The sequence below is a fragment of the Salmo salar genome, chromosome ssa26 (assembly GCF_905237065.1).
Source record: "Salmo salar chromosome ssa26, Ssal_v3.1, whole genome shotgun sequence".
In the NCBI taxonomy this organism is placed as follows: Eukaryota; Metazoa; Chordata; class Actinopteri; order Salmoniformes; family Salmonidae; genus Salmo; species Salmo salar.
In genome coordinates this window covers 15,448,453-15,472,292 of record NC_059467.1, presented here as the reverse complement: position 1 = coordinate 15,472,292, position 23,840 = coordinate 15,448,453, and the positions used below count along the sequence as shown (strand labels likewise).

The window sequence follows — 23,840 nt, the reverse complement described above, 5'->3', positions numbered from 1 at the left end:
TGTGGTAGTTGTGGTTTTACTCCCACTGCTTGTTAGATGTCAGGTTGTCTATAAAAGCAACACTATGAAGTTGTTTGCCAACTGGGGCACTTGGTTTATGGTAAACAGACCTAATGAGCTAAATAAGAACAGTGAACATTTAAATAGAAATGTTTCTTCTGCAGATTCTGGTCCCATCTAGAACCTAAAAGGGTTCTTCGGCTGTCCCCATAGGAGAAGCCTTTGAAGAACCCTCGTTGGTTCCATGTAGAACTTTTTTTGGTTCCATGTAGAACCCTTTCCACAGAGAGTTCTATAAGTAACCCAAAATGGTTCTATCTGGAACCTAAAAGAGTTCTCCTATGGGAACAGCAGAAGAACCCCTTTGGAACCTTTTTTTCTAAGAGTGTAGGCTAGAACAAGTAAATGCCAATATCACAGTCTAATTGCTATTTGTCTTGAAGTACTGCTTTTTTATGAAAATTGTCACTCAGAAAACAGTATATGGGATAAACATCTGTTATCTATAACATTTACGGTATGTTTGCATATAATAACATTGTCACTATAACATTCTCTGCAAATATACATCCGTGGCTGCATGTGCTTGTGTGGTGAGAGGGTATGTGTGTATGAGAACGCACTTAATTTAGCAGGTGCTCTTTGACAGTTCTTGAATGTGCGCCAAGTCTGCTGTAAAAAAAAAAAACTCAGCATGCATCTGTGTGGGGCTGCGCTGTGACAGATGGGGACGGTTTAACTTATAGAGTTCGGTTAAGATCCGGAGGTTTCTGGGGCTGTCTGTGCCAAGCAGGTGCACATAAACACCCCAAAGAGAGGATAGAGGAGCCTCAGCTGCCATATTTCGGGGGGCTATTTAGATGTCCATAGACTACTGAATATACACTGCCAAGGCTATAAGCTCAGGGAAATCCTCTTCTATAGCTCTCTGTGTCCTCGACAAACACTCTCACAATATCCTCCCATACTGTACAAGACAGAAAGATAGGCCATCATAGTGGAATCATACCTCCAAGCTGACAATTAACTGACAACTACTAACATCTGTCAAACCTACATAGAATGTAAAGTAGAGAAAAAACAGTGTTTTGCTGAATGTTTACATTCTACGGACCTGGAAGAAAGCTGGGGAATCCCTAAACTTTCACCAACAGTGTCACAGATATGAACACCTAAAAACAAACAACGTGACGAAGGACAGAAACAGAGTTCGTGTTCCCAGAGTCACCAGCCAGCCACAAAGTTCCATACAGTGTGTAACTGTGGCAGGAAAAACCCAAGTAAGGACTTGGTAAAAGTGAGCGGTTCATCCATTCTGAAGTGGCCAGGTGTCTGGCAGGAAGACTTTCCACCATATGGCTGCTTCTCTCTCTCTCTCTCTCTCTCTCTCTCTCTCTCTCCCTCTCTCCTTTTCCCTGCAGTCATGAGGCTTGTTAGACATTCTCTCGGTGCAAAAGGTGAAAAGTTCCTTCCTCTGCCTGTTTAAAAAAAATATTTTTTAAACTTTTACTCCTTTTTCTCCCCAACTGGTAGTTACAGTCTTGTCCCATCACTGCAACTCCCGTACGGACTCTGGAGAGGCGAATGTCGAGAGCCATGCGTCCTCTGAAACACGACCCTGCCAAGCCGCACTGCTTCTTGACACACTGCCTGCTTAACCCGGAAGCCATCTGCGGAGGAAACACCGTTCAGCTGGCGACCGAAGTCAGCGTGCATGCGCCCGGCCCGCCACAAGGAGTCGCTAGAGCGTGATGGGACAAGGACATCCAGCCAAACCCTCCCCTAACCCAATTTTGCACCGCCTCATGGGTCTCCCGGTCATGTCCGGCTGCGACAAAGCCTCGGAAAGACCCCGGGTCTGTAGTGACGCCTCAAGCACTGCGATGCAGTGCCTTAGACCTCTGCGCCGCTCGGGAGGCCCCCTCTCTGCCTGTTTTTAAAGCGACAGGACACATTTTTGAGGATGAGCATGCATTACCAGAGAAGAGACCACAACTCCAGTTTCAGAAAATCAGAACGGAAATGTAAACAAAAATAGAAAGAGAGAATCTTTCATCTGAAATAAGGCAGGTATATTTGCTGACTTTCCACCTGATTTTTCATCAAAAGTCCTACTTTTTCCTTCTGATGATTCATGGGTAAAGTGATAATTAGGGCATTGTCCGTCCTCCTGCTGTGTTTTAATTTGGGGAGAGAGGCCTGCATGTCGCTGATAGAAGGATCTATCTGACACGGCTAGTCTAGCCTGCTACATCTGTGAGCTGCGAGCAACAGCCGCTGGGGAAGATAAGGCCAGACTAGCCGCTTGCCCAACGCTCCACGGAGCGCTCCACCCTCTCCTCACTCCGGTCCCCTCCCCAGTCCCATGACCTTATCTGTGGAGAGAAAGCACCGTTCGGTCACGATAGCACCTGCCAGGGCCAGAGCTGGGATAAAGTGATTATGTGGGAATCATTATCTCACCCCCCCCTCCACAAAAAAAAATATAATTTTATACCTGCCAACATCTAAGAGTAGGGGAGGCAGGCAGGGGCCTCCTCAGCCTGACACACAGGAGCATGCACATACACACTAATCCAATGGGGCAATCTTCTCCTTCTCAGCAGGCAATCCCAGGGTTTGATTTGAGAACATGCTATTACTTGATCATCACATGTTAACTCACGGCGCTTACATGTAGCCATGGAGAGGGTCAGCATGATGAGAGGGAGAAATGCTGGACACACATACATACAGTACATATAAACATGAAAATTCCAACTTCGGTACATGTATTCATTCCACTGAATATTACATGGCAGCAGATTCCATCAGATTGGATGATGTCATTGGGAGAAGCTTGAATATACTAACAAATTATTTTTGATGCTGTATTTTTACCCCAAATAATCTTCAATCTTAGTGCACAGTTGAGGCAGGGAAGGCTCTCTAACATAGAAAGCACCTAGAAAACAAAAAGGAAATGAAACCAACTGACTGTCAATCTATAATTTCATAGTTTCCCAAGTCCCAAATGTGTCAGATGAGTGAACACCGCCCTCCACCTCACACACCCGTTACTCTCACATCCACTCTGCTGTCCACCATCTGTGTGCTGGTTTCACTCTGACAGACAGATGGACGGCACATCTGTGTGCTCACATCCCCTCTCACTTCTGTCCCAGCTACACCACACCGCGTGCTCTGCGGGTCAGAGGGGTCCCAGCTGTACCCTCACTGTCGTTTCACAGAGGAACCCCTGTTACTGATTTTACCCCCCTGCTGGAGCGCGCGCACACACACACACACACACACACACACACACACACACCACTGGGACAACAGAGCAGAGAGGCCAGGGCAGAGAGACACTTGGCATCTGGACTGACTGAACCACAGTGAGTGAAGACAGGACCCTCAGCATCTAACCAGGGGGTGAACAAACCCCCCTAAGGCCGGTGTCGGGGGGGGGGGCAGAGCTATCCATAGGGTGCAGAGTTGGGGGTAGGGCTGGCTAGGCGGAGGAAAGGAGAGATGGAGTGAAGGGTCTAGGGAGGAAGTGTTAGGAACAGGAGGAGCCCTGTCTGTGTCCGGAGGGAACGGGAAAACAGTGCTGCCCGGCCTGGCCTGACCCGGCTACAGACACAGCTGGTTCCTGCCAGAGGAAACCCCAACGGAGACCGAGGCTGGTGTCTACCGCTATCACAACCCAGCAGCACTGTTTACCTTCCCCTGGGGAACCACCCCTTTCACATGGCGGGGACAGGACTCACACACAGACATATACACACACAGTGTTACAGTTGCACACAGTCGCGGCTCACACGGTTGCCACTGCTCTGCTTTCCCTGTGTGGACTAGAGGAGGGTTCAGGCCAGTGCACTGCCCCACAGCCAGAACAACGAGGAAACGAGGAGCCACGAGGCTAGCTGACCTCCCCCTGCCACTCACACACACACACACTGTTACCTCACACACTCCTGTTGAGTGAGTCGGAGAAAGAGAAGGAGAGAGAGAGACTACTGGGTGGAGAGAAAGAGCATCGGACACAGATAATTACACAAGTCTGGTAGCGCCGCGATCCATCTGAAGTGACGTGTCGTGGACGGGACAAAAGTACGAGGTAAAGGAAGAGTCATTTGAAGACTGTGTTAGCTGCATAAAGCTAAAAGGAAGTCCAGTTTTTCTCTCTCTCTGTCTGGCAGCCATGTGATCTGGCTGTGCTGGGCTCATGTTCTAATCATGAGAGCCAGAGGACTCACTCTGTGATCTCCCCAGGCCTGGATAAGTCAGTCAGTCAGCACCCTGAGCCCACAGGAGAAAGGACATCAACCCTCCGGTCTGCACACTGACCACAGAGAGAAAGACAGACAGACCTATCAACTTGTGTGGTTTAGTGTGTCCCCTGACCAGTCGAGAGTTCTAAAAACACACAGAGGACAGGACAACGTTGTGGATTACTGCTGTGGGGGAGGGGGGCTTCGGGTGCAGAGCATGGCTGCCGAGGTCCACCTGGAACGGCAGAGGAGGTCTGACCTACGGAGAGACTCAACCTCAGCCTCCACCTCGGCCAGTTTGACCGCTCCTCCCAGGGTTCCCACGGTGATGCTGACCAGTCGCAGGGGGACGCTGTGCAGGCGGAACCCTCACAGGCTGGAATCTGGAAACCCCAACCTGGCAACCAGGAGCTACCGCACAGCCAACCAAGGTAGGTGGCGATCCTTTTCTGTGTTATGAGAGGTACTACAGGCTGTGCCTCTGTTGGCAGCGCGCTACAGTGACGAGTGATTGTGGAGAAACTCCTGCTGTCATTTCTCCTCATTAAGTTGGAGTGATTGACGTGTAATCAGATTGTGTTGAGTTAGCACCACATGCTCCAGACAAGACATGGAAATTAGCTTCCTACTGTAGCTCCTGTAACTATGGTGAAACGCTTTACCAACTGTCACTTGATTTTCAAGGTCAAAACAGACCCCAACTTGTTTTCATTACTGAAAGCATAGTTTGCTGTCAAAGCCCTACACTGTAAAGACATTAGAAGTCAGTGGCACATGTGTCCAAGTGGGCTGGGAGGGAAAGGGGTTCAGGCTGGTGAGGACCCGAGGATGGGGACTTCCCTCTGGGCTTCCCCTGGCAGCTGGAGGGGCACACTTCCCTTTATTGTGTTTCTGAGGGGCTCGGGGGAGGGTGGAAGGTGGAGGGTCGGAGATGTTGAGTGAGGCTCATTCATTGTCAAGCCCAGGTCAGGACCCCGAGAGATATTACTGACCCCATCAGGGCTGTTAGTTAGGTTAGCGGGGTCCCCTCCCCTCACCTCCCCATCCCTCTCCTGTCTGCTAGCTTCTAGCCGTCAGACCAGCACACTCAACAGCATCACTGGCTAAGGGAGAAATACGGTGGAACACTAAGGAAATGTCCTTGTAATCTTAATCTCATACTTTCTTCCTTTCTCAAATTCACTCTATCAACAGCGAGAGGACTGTTTTCAAGCACCCGCTGTCAACAATGTAAATGAAAATCTGGTAATTGATTAAAGTAGTGTAAAAACTGGAGATGTGCCTTTAGGTAAAAACTTCACAAATCAGTGAGGCCAGTAGCACAGAAATACATTAAAAGCATCAGACATTAAAGCTGTACTTTATAGACTCTAAATATTTAAAAGGGGTGCCGTCTTAGAGGAGGACTAATACCCAACATAGTGAATTACCTGCGGCAGCTCCCATTTCTTGGCAGTAATGAGCTTTGTGAACATTTCAGTGATAAGCACTCTATAATTAGGCTTAGTCATAAGCATCCCCTGTAATTCTCTGATAAAAAGCCAGCAGAACTGAGGTAAACGCTGGTCCCATCCGTCAGGCTTGCCTCATGTTCCAGGGAGGAACCCATGTCCCTATAAACAACACTCTTTGTCTGATCAGGTAGTTTACCTGTTTGGGGGGGTGTGGGGAAGGGGGGGGGTACCGTTCAGGCATCATAATGGTAATGGTCTTGTGATATTTTCTATGTGTGTGTATTTCTGTGTGTGTGTGTGTGTGTGTGTGTGTGTGTGTGTGTGTGTGTGTGTGTATGTCTGTGTGTGTGTGTGAGGCGTTATGAGACGCGGCGCAGGCTTCCTGTGAGGGAGCAGATGTCGCAGGGCTCAGGCACAGCTGCGGCGGATGATAACCACAGTGGCAGGGATATGTCGGCACGCTGGCTCCTCTCCCTGTGTCTTATCACCGCGCACACAGCACACAGCACACCACAATGAGGAACTGCCACCCGCCAACACCAGCGCACCCTCACAGCCGGCCCTGAGAGAGGGGAGGGCAGGGAAAGAGAGGGGGGAGGGAGAGAGGGAGGACGGAGGGGTAGACTCAATCTAGACAGAGACTTTGAGGGAAAAGGTGGAATGAAATCACAACAAAGCTCATAGGTTTCATGAACGCTCAGCTCTTCCTGATCCTCCGTGGCTAGAGAAAGGCATATGCTTTATGTGCATGAGAGACATTTGTGTATTTACAGTGCACACGCTCCAATGGCTACTCGTGTGTTGAGGACATCTGGCTCAAAGGTTGACGCATATTCTACTCTACCTCTCTGTCTCCATCAACAAGCTTATCATCGCCCATTACACAACTGGGTTGTATTACATATAGGTTCTCTTAATCTCTTCACAGAGATGGGTGTAAAACAAGGATGATGGGGGATGGGGCTGTGACGAATATCGTCGTGAAAAGAGAGAAATAGAGGGAACGAGAGAATGTGAGAGAGAGAGAGAGAGAGAGAGAGAGAGAGAGAGAGAGAGAGAGAGAGAGAGAGGAGGGGGAGAGAAGGGGGGTAGAGAGAGCAGTTATCCTCTCTATTTCCTCTGCACCAGCTTTGCGGTTTCTGTGAGGAACAGATGTTCACTTGATACAGTGCACCATGCCTCTCTCCTTGCTATCTTCAGTCCCAGCACTACCAACTGTCTGCACACACACATTCTCCCTCTCTCTCTCTCTCTTGCATGCCAATGTGGACACAATTGCTTGCCTGACTACATGCGGATGTATTCAGGTGCAAACAGAAAACACGGTAAATTGAGAACTTTCCACTGCTGCCCACTTGATTTTCTCTCCTGTTCCTGCATCCTGCTCTTTAGTAAACACTTCACTTTAACGAGGCGCTATTTCCTGGTCCTTTAGCAGGGCTGGTCACCAGCCACCACTGACCTCAGGGTCTCCTCTTTCACACACACTGAGATAAGCATAGTACAGTGTGTGTGTGTGTGTGGGTGTGTCCTCTGGCCCTGCTATGAATTAAACATCATATAGGAGAATGACTGTTTAAAAAGAAGAGAGCGTCATTTTGAGTTCAAATTCCCATCATGCTTCGATGGATTGAACGGCCACTTTACTGCACGATTGCAAATAGAATGTCAGAGGGTCTATGATGCAATTTGTAAAACCAGCATCAAACGTGTGCTTGACTAGATGGAGCAATGATCCGTTGCGCCATGCTACATTACAGCAGAGGAGCTCTCTCATCCTGTGTTTTCTATTCTCAGGCATCATCTGATGACTTTTCAGATGACTTTAAGACGTTCACGACGCCGATATAAAAGCTGTCGGATAACACACAGCTTCCACGGTCATATCACCTCGAAATATCAAACTTCAACGTGAGTGTCAAAAACAACAATGGGAATGTTTCTATTGCGAAAAGCTTTCGCTACACCTGCAATCACATCTGCTAAATATGTGCACGTGACCAATCAAATTCAATTTGATTTGATTTCACATTCCCATTGTCACACCAGTGCAATGGGTTGCATCAGAAAGTGTACTGACAAACGCACAGTATAATCCTGAGCGTGTTATCTTTTTCATTTAGAGGGAAAGAGACTATTTTGTTTTAACTGCTTCTCCCCCAAATAATTTACTTTTACATTGCTGCCTTTAATGGCAACTCAATAACAGCGTCCACTGAATGTGGATCCAAGCAGCAGAGCACAATGGAGCTGCGTTCCTTTCAGACGAGAGGCACAGCGGCCTTATCTCTTTTCAACACGCCAGCTAGGCTGTGACTGGAGCTATAGGAAAGGATTTACAATATGTGAGTGGAGGAAATGCTCCAGTCCAGACCTCTGTGAATTCTCTCCCTGTAGAGCCTCCGCTGCCCCGTGTCCCCAGTCTGTCACAGAGACCTTCATTACCATACCTACACAATGATCAGCCCCTCAATCTACCCGGCGCATCTCAGACCAGTCCTCCACCACCATCAGATACAGGCAACGCAACGAGATGGAGAGAACAAAAGAAAGACAGGGAGAAAGAAAGAGAGAAAGAGAGAGGAGACAAAGCCGGGTCATTTGTGTTCATTAATGCCATCAAAGGGAAGTCAGGGTCTGAGGACGAGTGTCAGGAAACGAGGGAGTTCAGTTCATTGAGAGAGATAAATATAGTTCCCACCTTGTGTTTCTGTTGTGGGGATGAGTTATCAGACGCGCCACATGGAGGGTCATCCCATCCAACACATCACCCAACAAAAGACAAAATTAAGAAAAGAATGAGGGGCTGTCATTTGGGGAGCTGACAAGCCGTCTGCCCATATTCCCAGAGGAGAATAGCACGCCGTCAATCATAATGCTATCATGGTGACAGGAATCCTTTTTGGTTTCACCCCATGCCCCACACACTGTCACTCATGGTCCCCCCCCTACCCACCCATCACCTCTCCAACATCCAGTATTATTTTTTCTAATTAAACAAAAAGACCTAGGTTAACATAAAACGTAAAGATATTCAATCTAAAACATACCTTTACGTTCAGTTGTACACACGCATGCACGCACACACACACGCACACACACACACACACACACACACACACACACACACACACACACACACACACACACAGTGTGTGTGTGGCCCTCAGATGGACCTGCAGGGCCAGCACAGGCAAGGCTATAACTCCCCAGCAGGAGAGAGAGAGAGAGGGGCTATAAACACTCCATCAAGTCCTGGGACGATCCACCATCCATCTCCTTGACAACCCAAATTCCAGGATGCCACATGGAACCCCTGATAGGACTCTGATGGGTTACTTGCATTGGGGAATGTGTGAGGGTGTGTACGCGTGTCTGGGTGTGTGTACTTTATTCTCCCACCATTCTAAGCCCAATGCAGCAGTTATAGTGTTGGTGTCTGAATTATTAAAACAGCAAAGGTAAATATTGAGAAATTGTTTCTATTCAGAAATGCATGGATTAGTGTATATACAACACACAACTAGCTCTCTCTCTCTCTTTCTCGAGAAATCCTAGATCTTTTAGTAGAGACCTGGCCTGAATATGTTTCCAAATCTGAGTGAGGCAGACAGAGCTGTAGGATCTCTGATTCGTCTTAAGGCTGCTCACTGGATGGATCAGACTTTGATATGGTAGATAGAGAATCATAGCAGCTGTCATAAAGAGAAGAAGAAATTGCAATGGAAAGTACTGTACAATATACCTTATCAGTTCTCTCCCCAACTGAGAGCAATCATTTTAGGCCACAACACACTCACTCACTCACTCACTCACTCACTCCAGTCCCTTATGCTTGGTTATGATGGCGGATAGAGATCCCTGTTCCTACTGGTTTACTTATGGGTCTGTGGCCATTCACTAATCATATCAATGATCATAAAGATTACCTCCAACTGTATAACCTGTTTGACATCTGAAATGGTCAGTAATACACAGAAACAACACATCCCCTTTAGACAGTTCCTCTTACCTGTATCTGAGAGGACACCTCACACTCCGGACACCTGACAGGCTGGTGAGACAGGACACACTGGATAGCAGCTGTCTCTGTGTACTCTTGACTGACTTTGTTTGTTCTATAGACATAGTAGAGGTTAGGAGGAGAGTGTTTGTTTTGTCTTCAGTAGGCTACCCCTCTTCCTCCGTGTCTCCAACAAAGCGTAAAGGGCACAGGTGTAGAATTCTCAGCTAGTGAAACCAGATGAACCTGGCAGATGTGACGTCATCGTTTAGCACAAGGTTTTTCAACTATGGCGCGCGGCGGTTCAACGCGTCAGTAAATGAGGACCAATTTATTTATTTTTTTCAAATTGCCGGCGTCTGGGAGCTACAATTGGGATAGGCCACTGTGCTAATGCAAATAGTCCTACACGGTAAACTAGGCATTGGCATTTGTGGTAAACGCCAAGCCATCATATGTATGCAGATAGGCCTACTGCCTATGCCATTACAAAAAATACAGCATTAACTCAAATACACAAACACTATGAGGATGTCGGATGGAATGACCGTAGAACAGTCGCACTATGGTGTTTGCCTGCAGATTCTGGAGGTGCAAATCCAACCTCTGACAATATTATTTTTACAGACACCTTTCAGCCAAAATCACCTTTTGTGATAGCTACTGCACACCGTTATTTTTTTACTAATATTTTTAAATCTATATTGTTGTTTATCACTTGTATTCTTTGGTGAAAATGAATAAATACTGTCTTGACCATATAGTAACCTCATGCATGGGCGAAAGTGTCGGGGGAACAAAATTAGGCCTCCCTAGACTAAAGCAGAAATCTTGTATTTATTTTCTACCATTGTCTATTGAGAAGTAAGAGGAAAATGTCCACTGATTGTCAAGCGTCTGAACGAGCAGTTAATTGTGAGGCCATTGGTAGAAATGATGAGATGATGTTGATGGCATTGCATGTGGAGATTGTCTAGGCGACGAGTGAGGTGGTTTTTAGAGCTGGCGTCTGCTGATGTGAGGAAACAGCGGCCCCCTTGGGTAGATTTGGGGAAATGATTCTCTATGGGGAAAATGTGAGACAATATAGATTGCATACCTGGTATTATAGCCTACTGTAGGCGCCCGTATTTACACTTGATCTAACCCCTCTGACCATTTGATGTCGGCTATATCGCCTAAACTAAAGTATGGAATTAGCCTAACTTAACACTAGGCTACAAATATTCGCTGTTTCTTTGCACATAAAATAGGCCTATGACAGTGAAGAGAGTTAATAAATCCAATCGGGCTGAAGTAAAAACCTCACGTGGGGAATACATTGTATTTCTAGAATTTACAAAATAAGATGATGTAAACTTCTGTACTTGTTTCAAGTATAAATCAATAGCCTATATGTGTGCACAGTGTGTGTATGTGTGTGCGCATGAGGTCAGAGTTTGATGAGTTTCTATAATCGAGAAAAAAAAAGGACAATATGGAGATAATACGCGTGCTGTCAATTGTCAATGCTATTGCAGAATCGAGCAGAAATGTGGCTGTCAACTCGTAGGTCTGAAGAGAGAAAGAGAGGGAGAGGGAGAGAGCGAGGTTAGGAGCTCCGTACGCATCCTGCTCCAGATGGTGATTTAAACGCAGACAGAAGGCTACAGAGGGATAGAGAGAATCACAAGACTGCACACTAGACCCGCGAGCTCAAAATAATCGAAAACTACAACATGAACCAAAACACGAAATGAGCGAAAACAAAGAGAACCATTTAGGCGCTCGAAATATGATGAAAGATTTTTACTGACTGAGTTGACAACAGCATCTCAAGCCAATTGTTTCAGTGGAATGAGCGGTCCTCGATGCCAGAACAGTTGGATCGGTTGGCAATGACGGTCTGAGAAGCGTGGTGTCTGCTGAGCAAAATCGAGTGATTCATTCAGCTTTGACATGCTCAAACAAAGGGAGACTAATTTTACGGATGTATAAAGACTTGATATTGTAAACTAATTTGGACGATTGTGTGCCAAACAACGGGTTCAAAGTCGTCCACCGAGGAGTAGCATTTGGAACAAGAGGATCCATGCCCAAATGAATTTCATATTTTTACGTTGGATGTAGCCCACTGCGCGCAACGGACAAGGATTTGTGAAGTAGCCTATTTTCTCTGACAATTTTAAGATCATTCTGGCAGCGATATTTTGTATCAGTTTGCCGACGGTGAGCACACATGTTAATACATAGCTAAATCAACTATCACTGTGGTTTCTTTACTGTATTAGCCTATCCTTGCTAACAGAAAATGAGATCTAAAACAGCTCACATTTAGATAACGGAGAGAAGTTGTGATTTTTCCCCCCCTCAAAATCCAGATAAACTGTTGGTTTTTACCATCGAAAACGGACAGTAAACCAAAGACTTCTATGTACTAAAGGATCACAAAGCTCTGTCTAGCTTTGTGATATAGTTTTCAATTTATATCTAAGAAGTGAATTACCTCATAATTTATTGAACCGAAAAGTCAACAACACCGCTTTGAATCCAAAGGAAACGCATATATTTTTTTGTTTGACTGTAAAAGTGTCGAATTGATCATTTTTCTCTCGCTCAATATCTTTCATTGTCAAAGAGAAGGAATAACACCTTTATGAATGGTGTTCAATATCTCCGAAGGCTTTATCCTTTCTTCCAAATAATGAGGATCGGGGCGTTATAATCGTCATTCTTTGGTCTGGATTATCTTCGCTGCAATTACCTCAACCTGAACCCGACCTTCACAAAGTAAGTCACACCATTAGGCTACATGTTTATTGCAAATTAGAAATTATAGCCTACTGATTGTGTCCTGGTTTGATGCGAGAGAGACGTTTGGACACGGTTGCTTCTGGCATGAAGCACATATTGCATTTTATTTGGTAGCCTATTTTGTACTCTTGAATTTGTACACTTATTTTATCAACTATAGGCGAGGCTAGATGGTGAGGTTAGGTGATAATCGCAATTTAGCTAGGTAGCATAGCATAGTAAAGACGTGATTTTACATGTCCCTGATGTTAATATAGCTGCATAAATTATTATGCAGATCTTTAAATATAACCAATACTCTTCCTATATTATGTTAAATAACATGTAAAAAGTTCGATTTTCAAGGGCAATAATACAATTCCCTCATCGATTAGAAATAATGTGTTATTATACCATTTTTCTTGACTTTTTTTGCATAAAGCTGTTGACTCCTACTTTCGCTGTTCAGGTTTTCGCTGTTTCCGCATTGTCAGCTATTTTTACAGGAACTTTCATTCATGTTATTAAACAGTAAACATTCGTGTTCAGTATAGTTTCATTGCTTCCCCATTGATGGCGTTGAATCAAAATGTTTTCATATGATTGGTTTTATTTTGACACAGACACTGCAGTCGATGTGTCCTATTGGATGATGGTTCTCTTATTCGGAAAAACCTAAAATTATAGGCTAAAACAATTGTGCTGATGTAGAATTTGTGATGAAGAGGCAACAATGTATCAGCCAAATTGAAAGCATTGTAGCTTCAATAAGCCATATCAGACACTTGATAAGACAACTTTTCATATGTCTATAATATTAATGGTAGACTAGTATAAATAACTAGTAGGCATATTTCATCGCAAACAACAGAGAAGTTATAACGTTTATACGTCGGTATAAATACAGGCTATGTAGTTTAGCACATTTTCTAGCAATGTTTGTTTATAGCAAATGTGGGACCATAACGCGTCTGCCTTCCTCTGGATACAGGTGGTCTTTAGATAAATTCCCTCCCCTAGATATAGTAGGCCTACATTAATGAAACTAACGGCACATGATGTGGTGTTTCTGCTGGTGGGGATGAGAGCGCACGAAGCTCCTTGTGTGATGGAACATGGAGGAGTAAATATACAGTTGTTGGGTCGGGTCGTGGTTTTTAGGGCTTTGTACTCTAGCATCTCTCGTGTCTTCTTCCTGTGGTGGTACCTGTACCTGTACCTCACCACAACTCCCACATCAAAGTACCGACTGAAAGTAGTAATGAGTTTGGATCGTAGGCCTACATCTAGAGGCCTTGGTTTTGTTTTGATATCTTGTGGGCGCCTTCCTTGAGTGATACGTGATTGAAGGAAGGAAGGATGCATGTTCAAAGTATTCGGACCAGGCCCTGCCCTGTTGTCACAAATCAGTGGAAGGGGCAGTAAATAACCTACGTCTCATAGGCTGTGATATATTATTTTATTATATATATTTATACTATATTATCATGTGTTACAGAGGCACCGTAGATTATATATTGCACACAAACTGAATGGGCCAAACCGTTTATAGAAGCCTAGGCTAACGTGTGCACATAACCTGGAATAACCTTGTAACGATCGTCGTGCAGGAAGGAAGAAGTGGACCAAGGCGCAGCTGGGAGCGAACTCATGTTATTTATTACAGACTGAAATAACACGGTCAAAACAGAGAATAAACGTATCGCTACTGCTCCAACAAAAAGAGACAACAACCCACAAACATCGTGGGGGGAATAGGAACTTAAATATGATTCCCCAATCAGAGGCAACTAGCGACGCTGTCTCTGATTGGGAATCTACAGAACCCAACATAGAAATATGCCCCAAAGCAAGGCTATACCAAAACATAGAAAATAAACTATAGAAATGCCACACCCTGACCAAAATAGAAGAGTTCACCTGGTCAGGGCGTGACAAACCTGATCATCTCCCATGGTTTGAAATTCTGGAATAGGTGGCCTGGAATTGAAAGGCCTCTCTCACCTCTCTTCTCCCCTTTAGCGGTGCACAGGTGAAAGGCAGCTGCTTACGCCGATCTCTCACCTCATGGGTGTGATGATCAGACTCCACAGTGGGTCAATTGCCAGATATTCAATTCACAAAAACGGCGCCTCTCAGTTTCAAGGCCAGAAAATGCAATATGGAGCTGGTGTCTGTGCCAGCCAGGATAATGAGTGAGCAGAACTGTATTGGGCGTCAGAGAGTAGAAGAAGAGCACATCGATGAGACAGCCTATTGGCATCGCTGCCAGACAGACAAAGTAACAACATTGCTCTAGCCTAGTGAAAGACAAAATGAATTGGGTTGGAAGGAATATTATTTAATCAAACTAAATAGGATTAGAAGACATTCTAAACTAGATATACACTGGGTATACCAAACATTAGGAACACCTCCTAATATTGAGTTGCACCCAACCCCTTTTTTGCCCTCAGAACAGCCTCAATTCGTCAGGGCATGGACTCTACAAGGTGTCGAAAGCGTTCCACAGGGATGCTGGCCCATGTTGACTGCAATGTTTCTCACAGTTGTGTCAAGTTGGCTGGATGTCCTTTGGGTGGTGGACCATTCATGATACACACAGGAAACTGTTGGGGGTGAAAAACTCAGCAGCGTTGCAGTTCTTGACACAAACCGGTGCGGCTGGCACCTACTCACATACCCCGTTCAAAGGCTCTTAAATCCTTTGTCTTGCCCATTTAATTGATAGATACACAATCCACGTCTCAATTGTCTCCTCTCCTTCATCTACACTGATTGAAGTGGATTGAACGAATTACGTCAATAAGGGGTCATAGCTTTCACCTGGATTCACCTGGTCAGTCTATGTCATGGAAAGAGCAGGTGTTCTTAATGTTTTGTATACTCAGTGTATAAAAGATTAATAAATATAACTTAAAGAAAGATTACTCTGTGCAGATGACTCATCTTGGCCAAAAACTCACTCACTTGAGCCTGCACGAACTCTGATATCCATCAGTGGATTTGTCTCTAAATGCATCTGTAAAAACAGAGGACATTTTCTCTGCAGGACATCACATGAATTGACTATTTAATTGGCCCTGGCGGTAAAGATCAGCTGAATAATTGAACAGCTGATAATAGACAGACAATAGATGGAGAGATCCAAAGGTGAAACCACACTACAGCCGTTCAGCATTAACGCACATTACCACCAAACATCCCCACCGCCCGCCACTCTTCTCCAAAGGCAGATGTCCCTACTTCATCATTAAGTGCCTCTCTTAAAGAAAACCATTCATTACCCCACTGGAGTTTATTCCGTCTCTGCTACTACCACACTCGTATGGATGTCTCCCTCCCGTTTAATGGGCGGATGGAAAAATACCACAGGAGGGAAAACAAGTTTTTTAAAAGAGATACATGCTCTTGTGCCAAAGCCACATGCCAATAGAGAGATGTTGTAGTGCAGTGATGGAGTCTCACCAGCCTCCTCTGGACAGAAGCAGAGACACAGACCATGCAGTGTGTAGTTCACTGGCTGCTGCCTGACAAACACCAGTCCTCATAGACCCTAAGAGCCCCACTTTGAGGCATCATAACTCACCCCACAGTGGTAACAGAAACACACTGAAGCTATGACCAGGGGGTTATATACTATTATAAACCGGGTGGTTCGAGCCCTGAATGCTGATTGGCTGAAAGCCGTGGTATATCAGACCGTATACCATGGGTATGACAAAACATTTACTTTTACTGTTCTAATTATGCTGGTAACCAGTTTATAATAGCAATAAGGCACCTCGGGGGTTTGTGGTATATGGCCAATATACCACTGCTAAGGGCTGTATCCATAAGAACAGTGGTATATTGGCCATATACCACACCCCCCCGTGCATTGCTTAACTCTAGGATCGTAGTCAAGCATGTGAACTGGAATAAAATGTGAGTTGCGTACTGTATTTAAGAAATACAGATTATTTGTGACATTCACTTAGTTACACAGGAGAGCGTCCTTATTGGTCACTCATGGCAGGGTAGGTCATGTTGTTTGTTGAAGGTGATCGTGTCTGTTGCCTGGTCCCCGTGCCGGTTGGTTCGCCAGGTGACAATGTCACAGCACAGTGACCTGCAGCCGGATTGTGGTGGGGAGCGGGGTGGGGAGCGTGGTGGGGAGCGTGGTGGAGAGCGGGGTGGGGAGTGGGGTGGGGATTGTGGTGGGGATTGTGGTGGGGAGCGGGGTGGGGATTGTGGTGGGAAGCGTGGTGGGGATTGGGGTGGGGATTGGGGTGGGGAGCGTGGTGGGGATTGGGGTGCGGAGCGTGGTGGGGTGCGGGTGCGGGGTGGGGAGCGTGGTGGGGAGCGGGGTGGGGAGTGTGGTGGGGAGCGGGGTGCGGAGCGTGGTGGGGAGCGGGGTGGGGAGCGTGGTGGGGAGCGGGGTGGGGAGCGTGGTGGGGAGCGGGTGCGGAGCGTGGTGGGGAGCGTGGTGGGGAGCGTGGTGGGGAGCGGGGTGGGGAGCGTGGTGGGGAGCGGGGTGGGGAGCGGGGTGGGGAGCGGGGTGGGGAGCGTGGTGGGGTGCGGGGTGCGGGGTGGGGAGCGGGGTGGGGAGCGTGGTGGGGAGCGGGGTGGGGAGCGTGGTGGGGAGCGGGGTGGGGAGCGGGGTGGGGGCTTGTGCATGTGACAGGTAATTATTGTAATTTGAGTGCGGGCGGTGCAGGTGAAGTTGGCCGTCTTCTAATTAATGAGAGGAGCAGATGGCAGTGGGCGGGAGCCGGCAGAGTGTGTGTGTGTGTTTTGTGGAGGGGAGAGGAGAGGAGAGGAGAGAGGGTCAGCTGGTCAGCAGAACACACAGACACCTGGACACACAGGCCAAACGACAATTGCCAGAGCCATCATCCCTGAATACAGCATATACTACTGTACTGTGCACAAACGCACCATAGCAACACTCACTACCATGACAACAGGATGACTAGATTCTCATCTGTGTAAAAATAATGCATTTCAAATGCGTGTATGTACATGTAGTATAATGTAGTTCTGAGTAACCTATTATAGAGAGTAGAGACAATGGTGTATAGTAAATGCAAGTAGGAGATTGGTCAGCATAAGTATATGGGAGGCATTGAGTATAACAGTGAATTAAGAACACAGCAAGCCGTTCTGCGTGGGCTGGTTTGCCCAGTGCGCAGAGGCCACCTGTGTGTTGTGTGCAACAGTGGATTTACCGTGAATGTTCCACTGTCCTGGAATCCCAACCTGTAAGCAGCCGGCAGATTACCCTGTGAACCTAATTCCTATAATGCATTAATACTATTGTGCAATTCCATGACCAGGGCTCCACCCGGAGAGGCTACGCACCAGGAGACTGCACACAGGTCAGAGCTGTCAGGGTGTGAGCACCCAACTGGTTTGATGTGTTTGTCTGGTATCTCACACACAGCTCTGTCCTCTCCCATGATTTGAACATTAGCGGCCAAAGAGCGCGTTCAAGTGCCAGTTTCGTTCCCAGGGAGACGAAATTCATCTCAAACAGAGAAATGCTTTCTTTGGACGAGCTAAATAAGAAGTAAAGGGCTTTTTTTCCCTCTTTTGTTTATCTGGCAGCGTCTGGCCATGATGAAAAGTGCAGCAGCTGAGAAATCCATAATCTTAGGTAACGTGTGTGTGTGTGTGGTGTGTGCGTGCGTGCGTGCGTGCGTAGAGAGGTGCAGACCGAGACATTGACACTGAGATAGTGTTTTGGACAGGATCGTGTCTCAAATCACTAGGTTCTGAGATTGACAGTGAAGTCTTGTTCTCTGGTAACAGTGATAATGGAGAAGCCCATTGTCCATGTGTATTATATGACTGTACATATAGTTCTGCAATGTGGATGGAATATATTTTAAAACCTCATGGAGACATGCTGGGACATGTTTGCGGGCTTCTGTGGGTATCACTTATTGCCTATTGAAGGGGGCAGGCTCCAGCCTTGGGAACCCAAGCTGCCATTTGGGGTACCAGTGAGCCCATAGTGATGGGTTCAGCCGCAGGCAGACCAGCGGTCGATCGCTATGGTTCCCTCCCTGTTTATCCGTCCAAACAGTGGGAAAGACTTTGGCGTTGGGAGCCCCAGTGTGCTCCACATGTGTTTGACATTACTGTGACATGGCCGCCTCTCAGGGGAGAATGAGAATACCAGAGAGCAGAGGAGCAGTCCAGCTCCCAAACATCTGGAGTAATGAGGAACACATTGGCACCGCAGTGTGGGAGCGGAGAGTTACGTCTAAACCACATGCACACACACTATGGACACACACACATATATATATACACACACACACACACACACATATATATACACACACACACACACAGCGCCCACACGGATACACACTCTCACTTCTTACAGAACAAACATATACTGTACTATACTGTACTTTCACTCAAAACAAGGTATTCTGTGCGTACATTTCCTTTGTGTTATTATTACACAGAAAAGTGGCCTGTCTTATTTCCCATGGTACGGAGTGTAGCGTTACAAGACCCACATCACATTTGCTAAGAATTGTTTTACTTTGAGAGAATATCTAAATCTCATCTTAAAGGTATTATTTTAACCTGTCATGTCTCTGCAGGATAAACGCTTACAGTAAATTGACCTCTTGATGGTTTTGCTGAGCTCAGGTGTCAGAGCTGAGCTTTCCTGTGTTAAGAGGAATCAGTCAAAATGATTATCGTTGTGTTTTTCGATGAAATTAGCGCTCGACAGCGTCAGTAAAATAGCGAACACATTAACAACCCACTGATTTTAAACCTTGCACCTCAGACACAGTATTCTCTTTTGTGACGTTGATTAACCAAGGGGTGTGGTCTGTAAACGCAGATGCATTGTGTCGCTGACACTGACTTCATTATGAGAACTGAGCCTGTGAACTGGTGACAGACACAGGAAACACGCTGGAAAAATCTGCTGTAGCACTGAGCAATTTTTAATCAAACGTACAGCGGGGGAAGTTCATATCGCTGCTCCACACTCTGATATAATGAGTTCCTCCCTTTTGTCCCGCCTCGCCCTCAGCCAGCCCCTTATCAGAGAGAGAGAGAGAGAGAGAGAGAGGAACGCTGACTGGAGATAGAGTTAAAGTTATTAAGTGTTCACACACACTCCTCTCCACAATGACTTTAAAGGCGTCTGGAAGGGGGCTAGATGGGGGCTGTGGGCTCAGGCTGGGATTGGGGAAGGAAGGCAAGTCAGACGATCATGGGGATATGGCCTCTCCACATATTTGTGGAATTAGAAAGCTGTTATCTCGTGGAAACAGAAGTTTTGCCACAGATGGTTCCGTCATTCTTCAAATGGGTTTGAGCCGAGTGCCCTTGTGTTCCCGGTTACTTATGCAGACCTTAATCTCTCGCCCAGCCTCCCTAACTCACACCCTCACATCCTCTACTTAGGATGTGAGGTACTGTATTGTTCCTAAACTGTCACTTCACTGGGAGAACATTTCAGTTCCCACACAGATCAGGGATTTAATATGAAATGTGGAAAGAGGGGCGAGATTTTATTGATGTCAGAATTTTTGGAGAAAAAACCCCCAAAAGTGCTTTGAGGGGGGGGAGCTATCTTCCCAAGGAAACCTTAGGGCTGAATCCCTGCAGGGGGACTTTGATTTAGAGGGGGTGGGGGGGGGGGGGCTAAAGTTCTCCAGCAGTCTCTGAAATATCCGGAGAGAGGACAGACAACACAGTGGTAATACCAGTGAACGAAGGAGGCAGATGGGCAGGAGGGGGGAAAAGAGAGAATAACAAAGGGAAAGTGGAAGTGAGGAAGACATTTACAAGTTGGAGAGAGAGCCAGAGAGACGGGGGAGATAAACAAAGACGTATGGGGACACTTTCCCCAGAGCAGAGGGCCAGCGTTCTGAAGGAGCAGAGGAGACAGTGATGAGGGAAACCTGGACCGACGGGGCCAGGAGTTAACCCCGCAGTTACCGTAGACTAGAAGATACACAGGCAGGAGAAGCATCTCTGTGTGGACTCTCTGTCTATACATGACGGTGAGCTAGGCGCTAGGCCTGTATAACCACTGTGTGAATGGCAGCAGGCTACTTTAATTAGCCTATTAGCAAACACTATTACCCTGCCAATTATAGGGCCATCTATATGACTGCAACCTCTCACAGTTTTTTGTTGCGGGGGGGAGAGAAAATAGGCCCTGGTTTGAGCGGTGGATTCCAGCCATCAGTCTGGTCCCAGAGGAAACACTGGTATTTATTGCAGGAGCTTCCAGTGCAGCTGGCTTCGGGCTAAATGGAGATTTGCGGGGGAGATGCTGTCAAACCTTCTGTTTAACTTGTCACATGACTCCCCTGATTGGAGTCCCCACGCAGGCGGGTTGCTACCTATGGGGTGGCGGTGATGGAGGATAGCAGAGACACAGATCACCCGCTATGCGCCTGCCTCCCCGCTAATGTCGTGAGCTATTGTGCATGTGCCTTGGGGCAAACGAAGTGGTATGAGAGGGAGTCACAGACCGGGGGAGCCCTTACAGAGATGGAGAGGGTGTCGGTGGTGACAGACAGAACAGCCGTTTAGCGCTGAATGAAATACATGATTCCAGTTCTCAACATTGCCGATTTGAGAGGAGGTGAGAACAGCAAGACTGGGTGTTGTTTATTTGGTCTCTTAGGTGCCGGTGTCAATTGGCTGTTTTGTGCTCGCTGTGCGCAGACACAGAATGAGAGAGAGGAACGAGACAATAGGCCTTCACACGTCCACTGATTCAAAAACGGTCCAAAAAAAAGAGATAAAAAATGAACACACTCACTGTGTTAGACGGTGATGGACAGGCCATGTGTGGTCAGTCGGGAGGTGTGTGTGTGTGTGTGGGGGGTTAGGTTTGTGCTCCAGCAGCAGTAATGACGTAAGAGCCAGAGCAAACACAGCAGGTCTGGGCTGCAGCTGGCCAGAGAGAGAGGAGAGAGAGAGAGAGAGAGAGAGAGAGAGAGAGAGAGAGAGAGAGAGAGAGAGAGGAGAGAGAGAGAGGAGAGAGAGGAGAGAGAGGAGAGAGAGAGAGAGAGAGAGAGGAGAGAGAGAGAGAGAGAGAGAGAGAGAGAGAGAGAGAGAGAGAGAGAGAGAGAGAGAGAGAGGAGAGAGAGGAGAGAGAGGAGAGAGAGAGAGAGAGAGGAGAGAGAGGAGAGAGAGGAGAGAGAGAGAGAGAGAGAGAGAGGAGAGAGAGAGAGAGAGAGAGAGAGAGAGAGAGAGAGAGAGAGGAGAGAGAAAGGAGAGAGAGAGAGAGGAGAGAGAGAGAGAGAGGAGAGAGAGGAGAGAGGAGAGAGAGGAGAGAGCGGAGAGAGGGGAGAGAGGAGAGAGAGAGAGAGAGAGAGAGAGAGAGAGAGAGAGAGAGAGAGAGAGAGAGGAGAGAGAGAGAGAGAGAGAGAGAGAGAGAGAGAGAGAGAGAGAGAGAGGAGAGAGAGAGAGAGAGAGAGAGAGAGAGAGGAGAGAGAGGAGAGAGGAGAGAGGAGAGAGAGGAGAGAGAGAGAGAGAGAGAGAGAGAGAGAGAGAGAGAGAGAGAGAGAGAGAAAGGAGAGAGAGAGAGAGAGAGAGAGAGAGAGAGAGAGGAGAGAGCGGAGAGAGCGGGAGAGAGGAGAGAGCGGAGAGAGGAGAGAGAGAGGAGAGAGAGAGAGAGAGAGAGAGAGAGAGAGGAGAGAGAGAGAGAGAGAGGAGAGAGAGAGAGAGAGGAGAGAGAGAGAGAGAGAGAGAGAGAGAGAGAGAGAGAGAGAGAGAGAGAGAGAGAGGAGAGAGAGAGAGAGAGAGAGAGAGAGAGAGAGAGAGGAGAGAGAGAGAGAGAGAGAGAGAGAGAGGAGAGAGAGAGGGAGAGAGAGGAGAGAGAGAGAGAGAGAGAGAGAGAGAGAGAGAGAGAGGAGAGAGAGAGAGAGAGGAGAGAGAGAGAGAGAGAGAGAGAGAGAGAGAGAGAGAGAGAGAGGAGAGATAGGAGAGAGAGAGGAGAGACGGCAGCTGTCAGACCCCCGTCCCCGTTCCCATCGCACACCTGTCACAGGAAGTCCGGGCCTGCCACCGTTTCCTGGATACGCCTCCTCAGCCAAACACACTCTCCTGCTGCCTGCTACAGCCTCTAGAGCCTCTAACACGGAGGAGAGAGAGAGAGAGAGAGAGAGAGAGATACGCTGACTGGAGATAGAGTTAAAGTTATTAAGTGTTCACACACACTCCTCTCCACAATGACTTTAAAGGCGTCTGGAAGGGGGCTAGATGGGGGCTGTGGGCTCAGGCTGGGATTGGGGAAGGAAGGCAGACGATCATGGGGATATGGCCTCTCCACATAGAGAGCTCATCTGGGAGCTGAGAGAGCGAGCATTATGAGGGCTCTGAAGGCATCATTCATAACAGCCAAACAAAGTAAATAAGGCCCAGGGAAAACCAATCTATATTGGTACCTGACGGAAACGTTTCCCATGGAATCTCCCTGACATCGCTCTGAGTGTGAAGATCTGTGCACAGATAAGAGGATGGTGGTGCTCTATGACAGACTGAGAGCAGATCACTGGACAGTATGGACCTCTTCTTTAACTCTCCCACAGAGACAATGGCCCTCATGCCCATACGTATGTGAGGAATATTCCCACGCTCGCTCACCCTTCCCCTTCCCCCATGACCAATCTGAACTAACCCAGATGTACAGCTCGCAGATGGACTCACACTCTCACTACATGCCTCTCTCTCTCTCTCTCTCTCTCTCTCTCTCTCTCTCCCCTTCGCTCTCTGCTCCCAGTTTGGCTCAGTCAGAGAGGCAGGAAATGCTAGAGTCCTGTACAGGAAGTGATGTCACACAGCCCTGTGGCAGACGGTTGATGGGCGATGACGACGAGGCAGCCAGGCTGTTAACAGCAGCCGGAGCGTCAATGTTGTCATTGGCAAAGTTCTTCTTTGTTTATGTCAGGATTGTCAAGGCGGGTCCTCAGGAGGGCTCCTCGCCCTATTCCCAAGCCACCCTTCATGCTGCCTGTATGCAATTAACAGAGTAATTAAAAGCCTGATGAGCTAATTGGTGTTCGTTGAAGCTGCAGGTGTTTTGATAGGGGAGCTTGTTTGTGTAAGTGCACAGTATAAACAGATTCCGATCGAGGGTAATTTTTGGCACGGTTTTCCCCCATAATTTGAATAGTATGGGTGTTTAGGGGAAAGCAAGGCCATTACCGTTACTGTTAAATAGGCCAAAGTTAGGCAACGGTAATGAAATTGTCATAAGTATTAATCATAACATAAATAAACAATTTTATTCTAAGTTGTTCTGGAAAGGTATTAAGTATCAATTCAATTTACTTTGAGATAAACAGAGAGAGAGAGAGAGAGAGAGAGAGAGGCTGA

At 47.0% G+C, this 23,840-nt stretch overlaps 1 protein-coding gene across 11 annotated transcripts in view; it reads left to right on the top strand.

Moving 5' to 3' along the window:
• Positions 1-3,560: 3,560 nt before the first annotated feature.
• LOC106587162 (protein CBFA2T3-like) overlaps positions 3,561-23,840 on the top strand; it is a 59,425-nt gene continuing 39,145 nt past the window's right edge. For 2 of the 11 annotated variants that reach the window (XM_045708022.1, XM_045708023.1), the window contains exon 1: positions 3,562-4,687. In XM_045708022.1, the coding sequence (XP_045563978.1) occupies positions 4,474-4,687 (214 nt within the window). In that variant the 5' untranslated portion in view covers positions 3,562-4,473. Of the gene's footprint in view, positions 4,688-7,399; positions 7,622-11,086; positions 12,483-23,840 lie in introns of those variants that run through there. The other 9 variants (XM_045708020.1, XM_045708024.1, XM_045708018.1 and 6 more) reach the window with 9 other exon arrangements.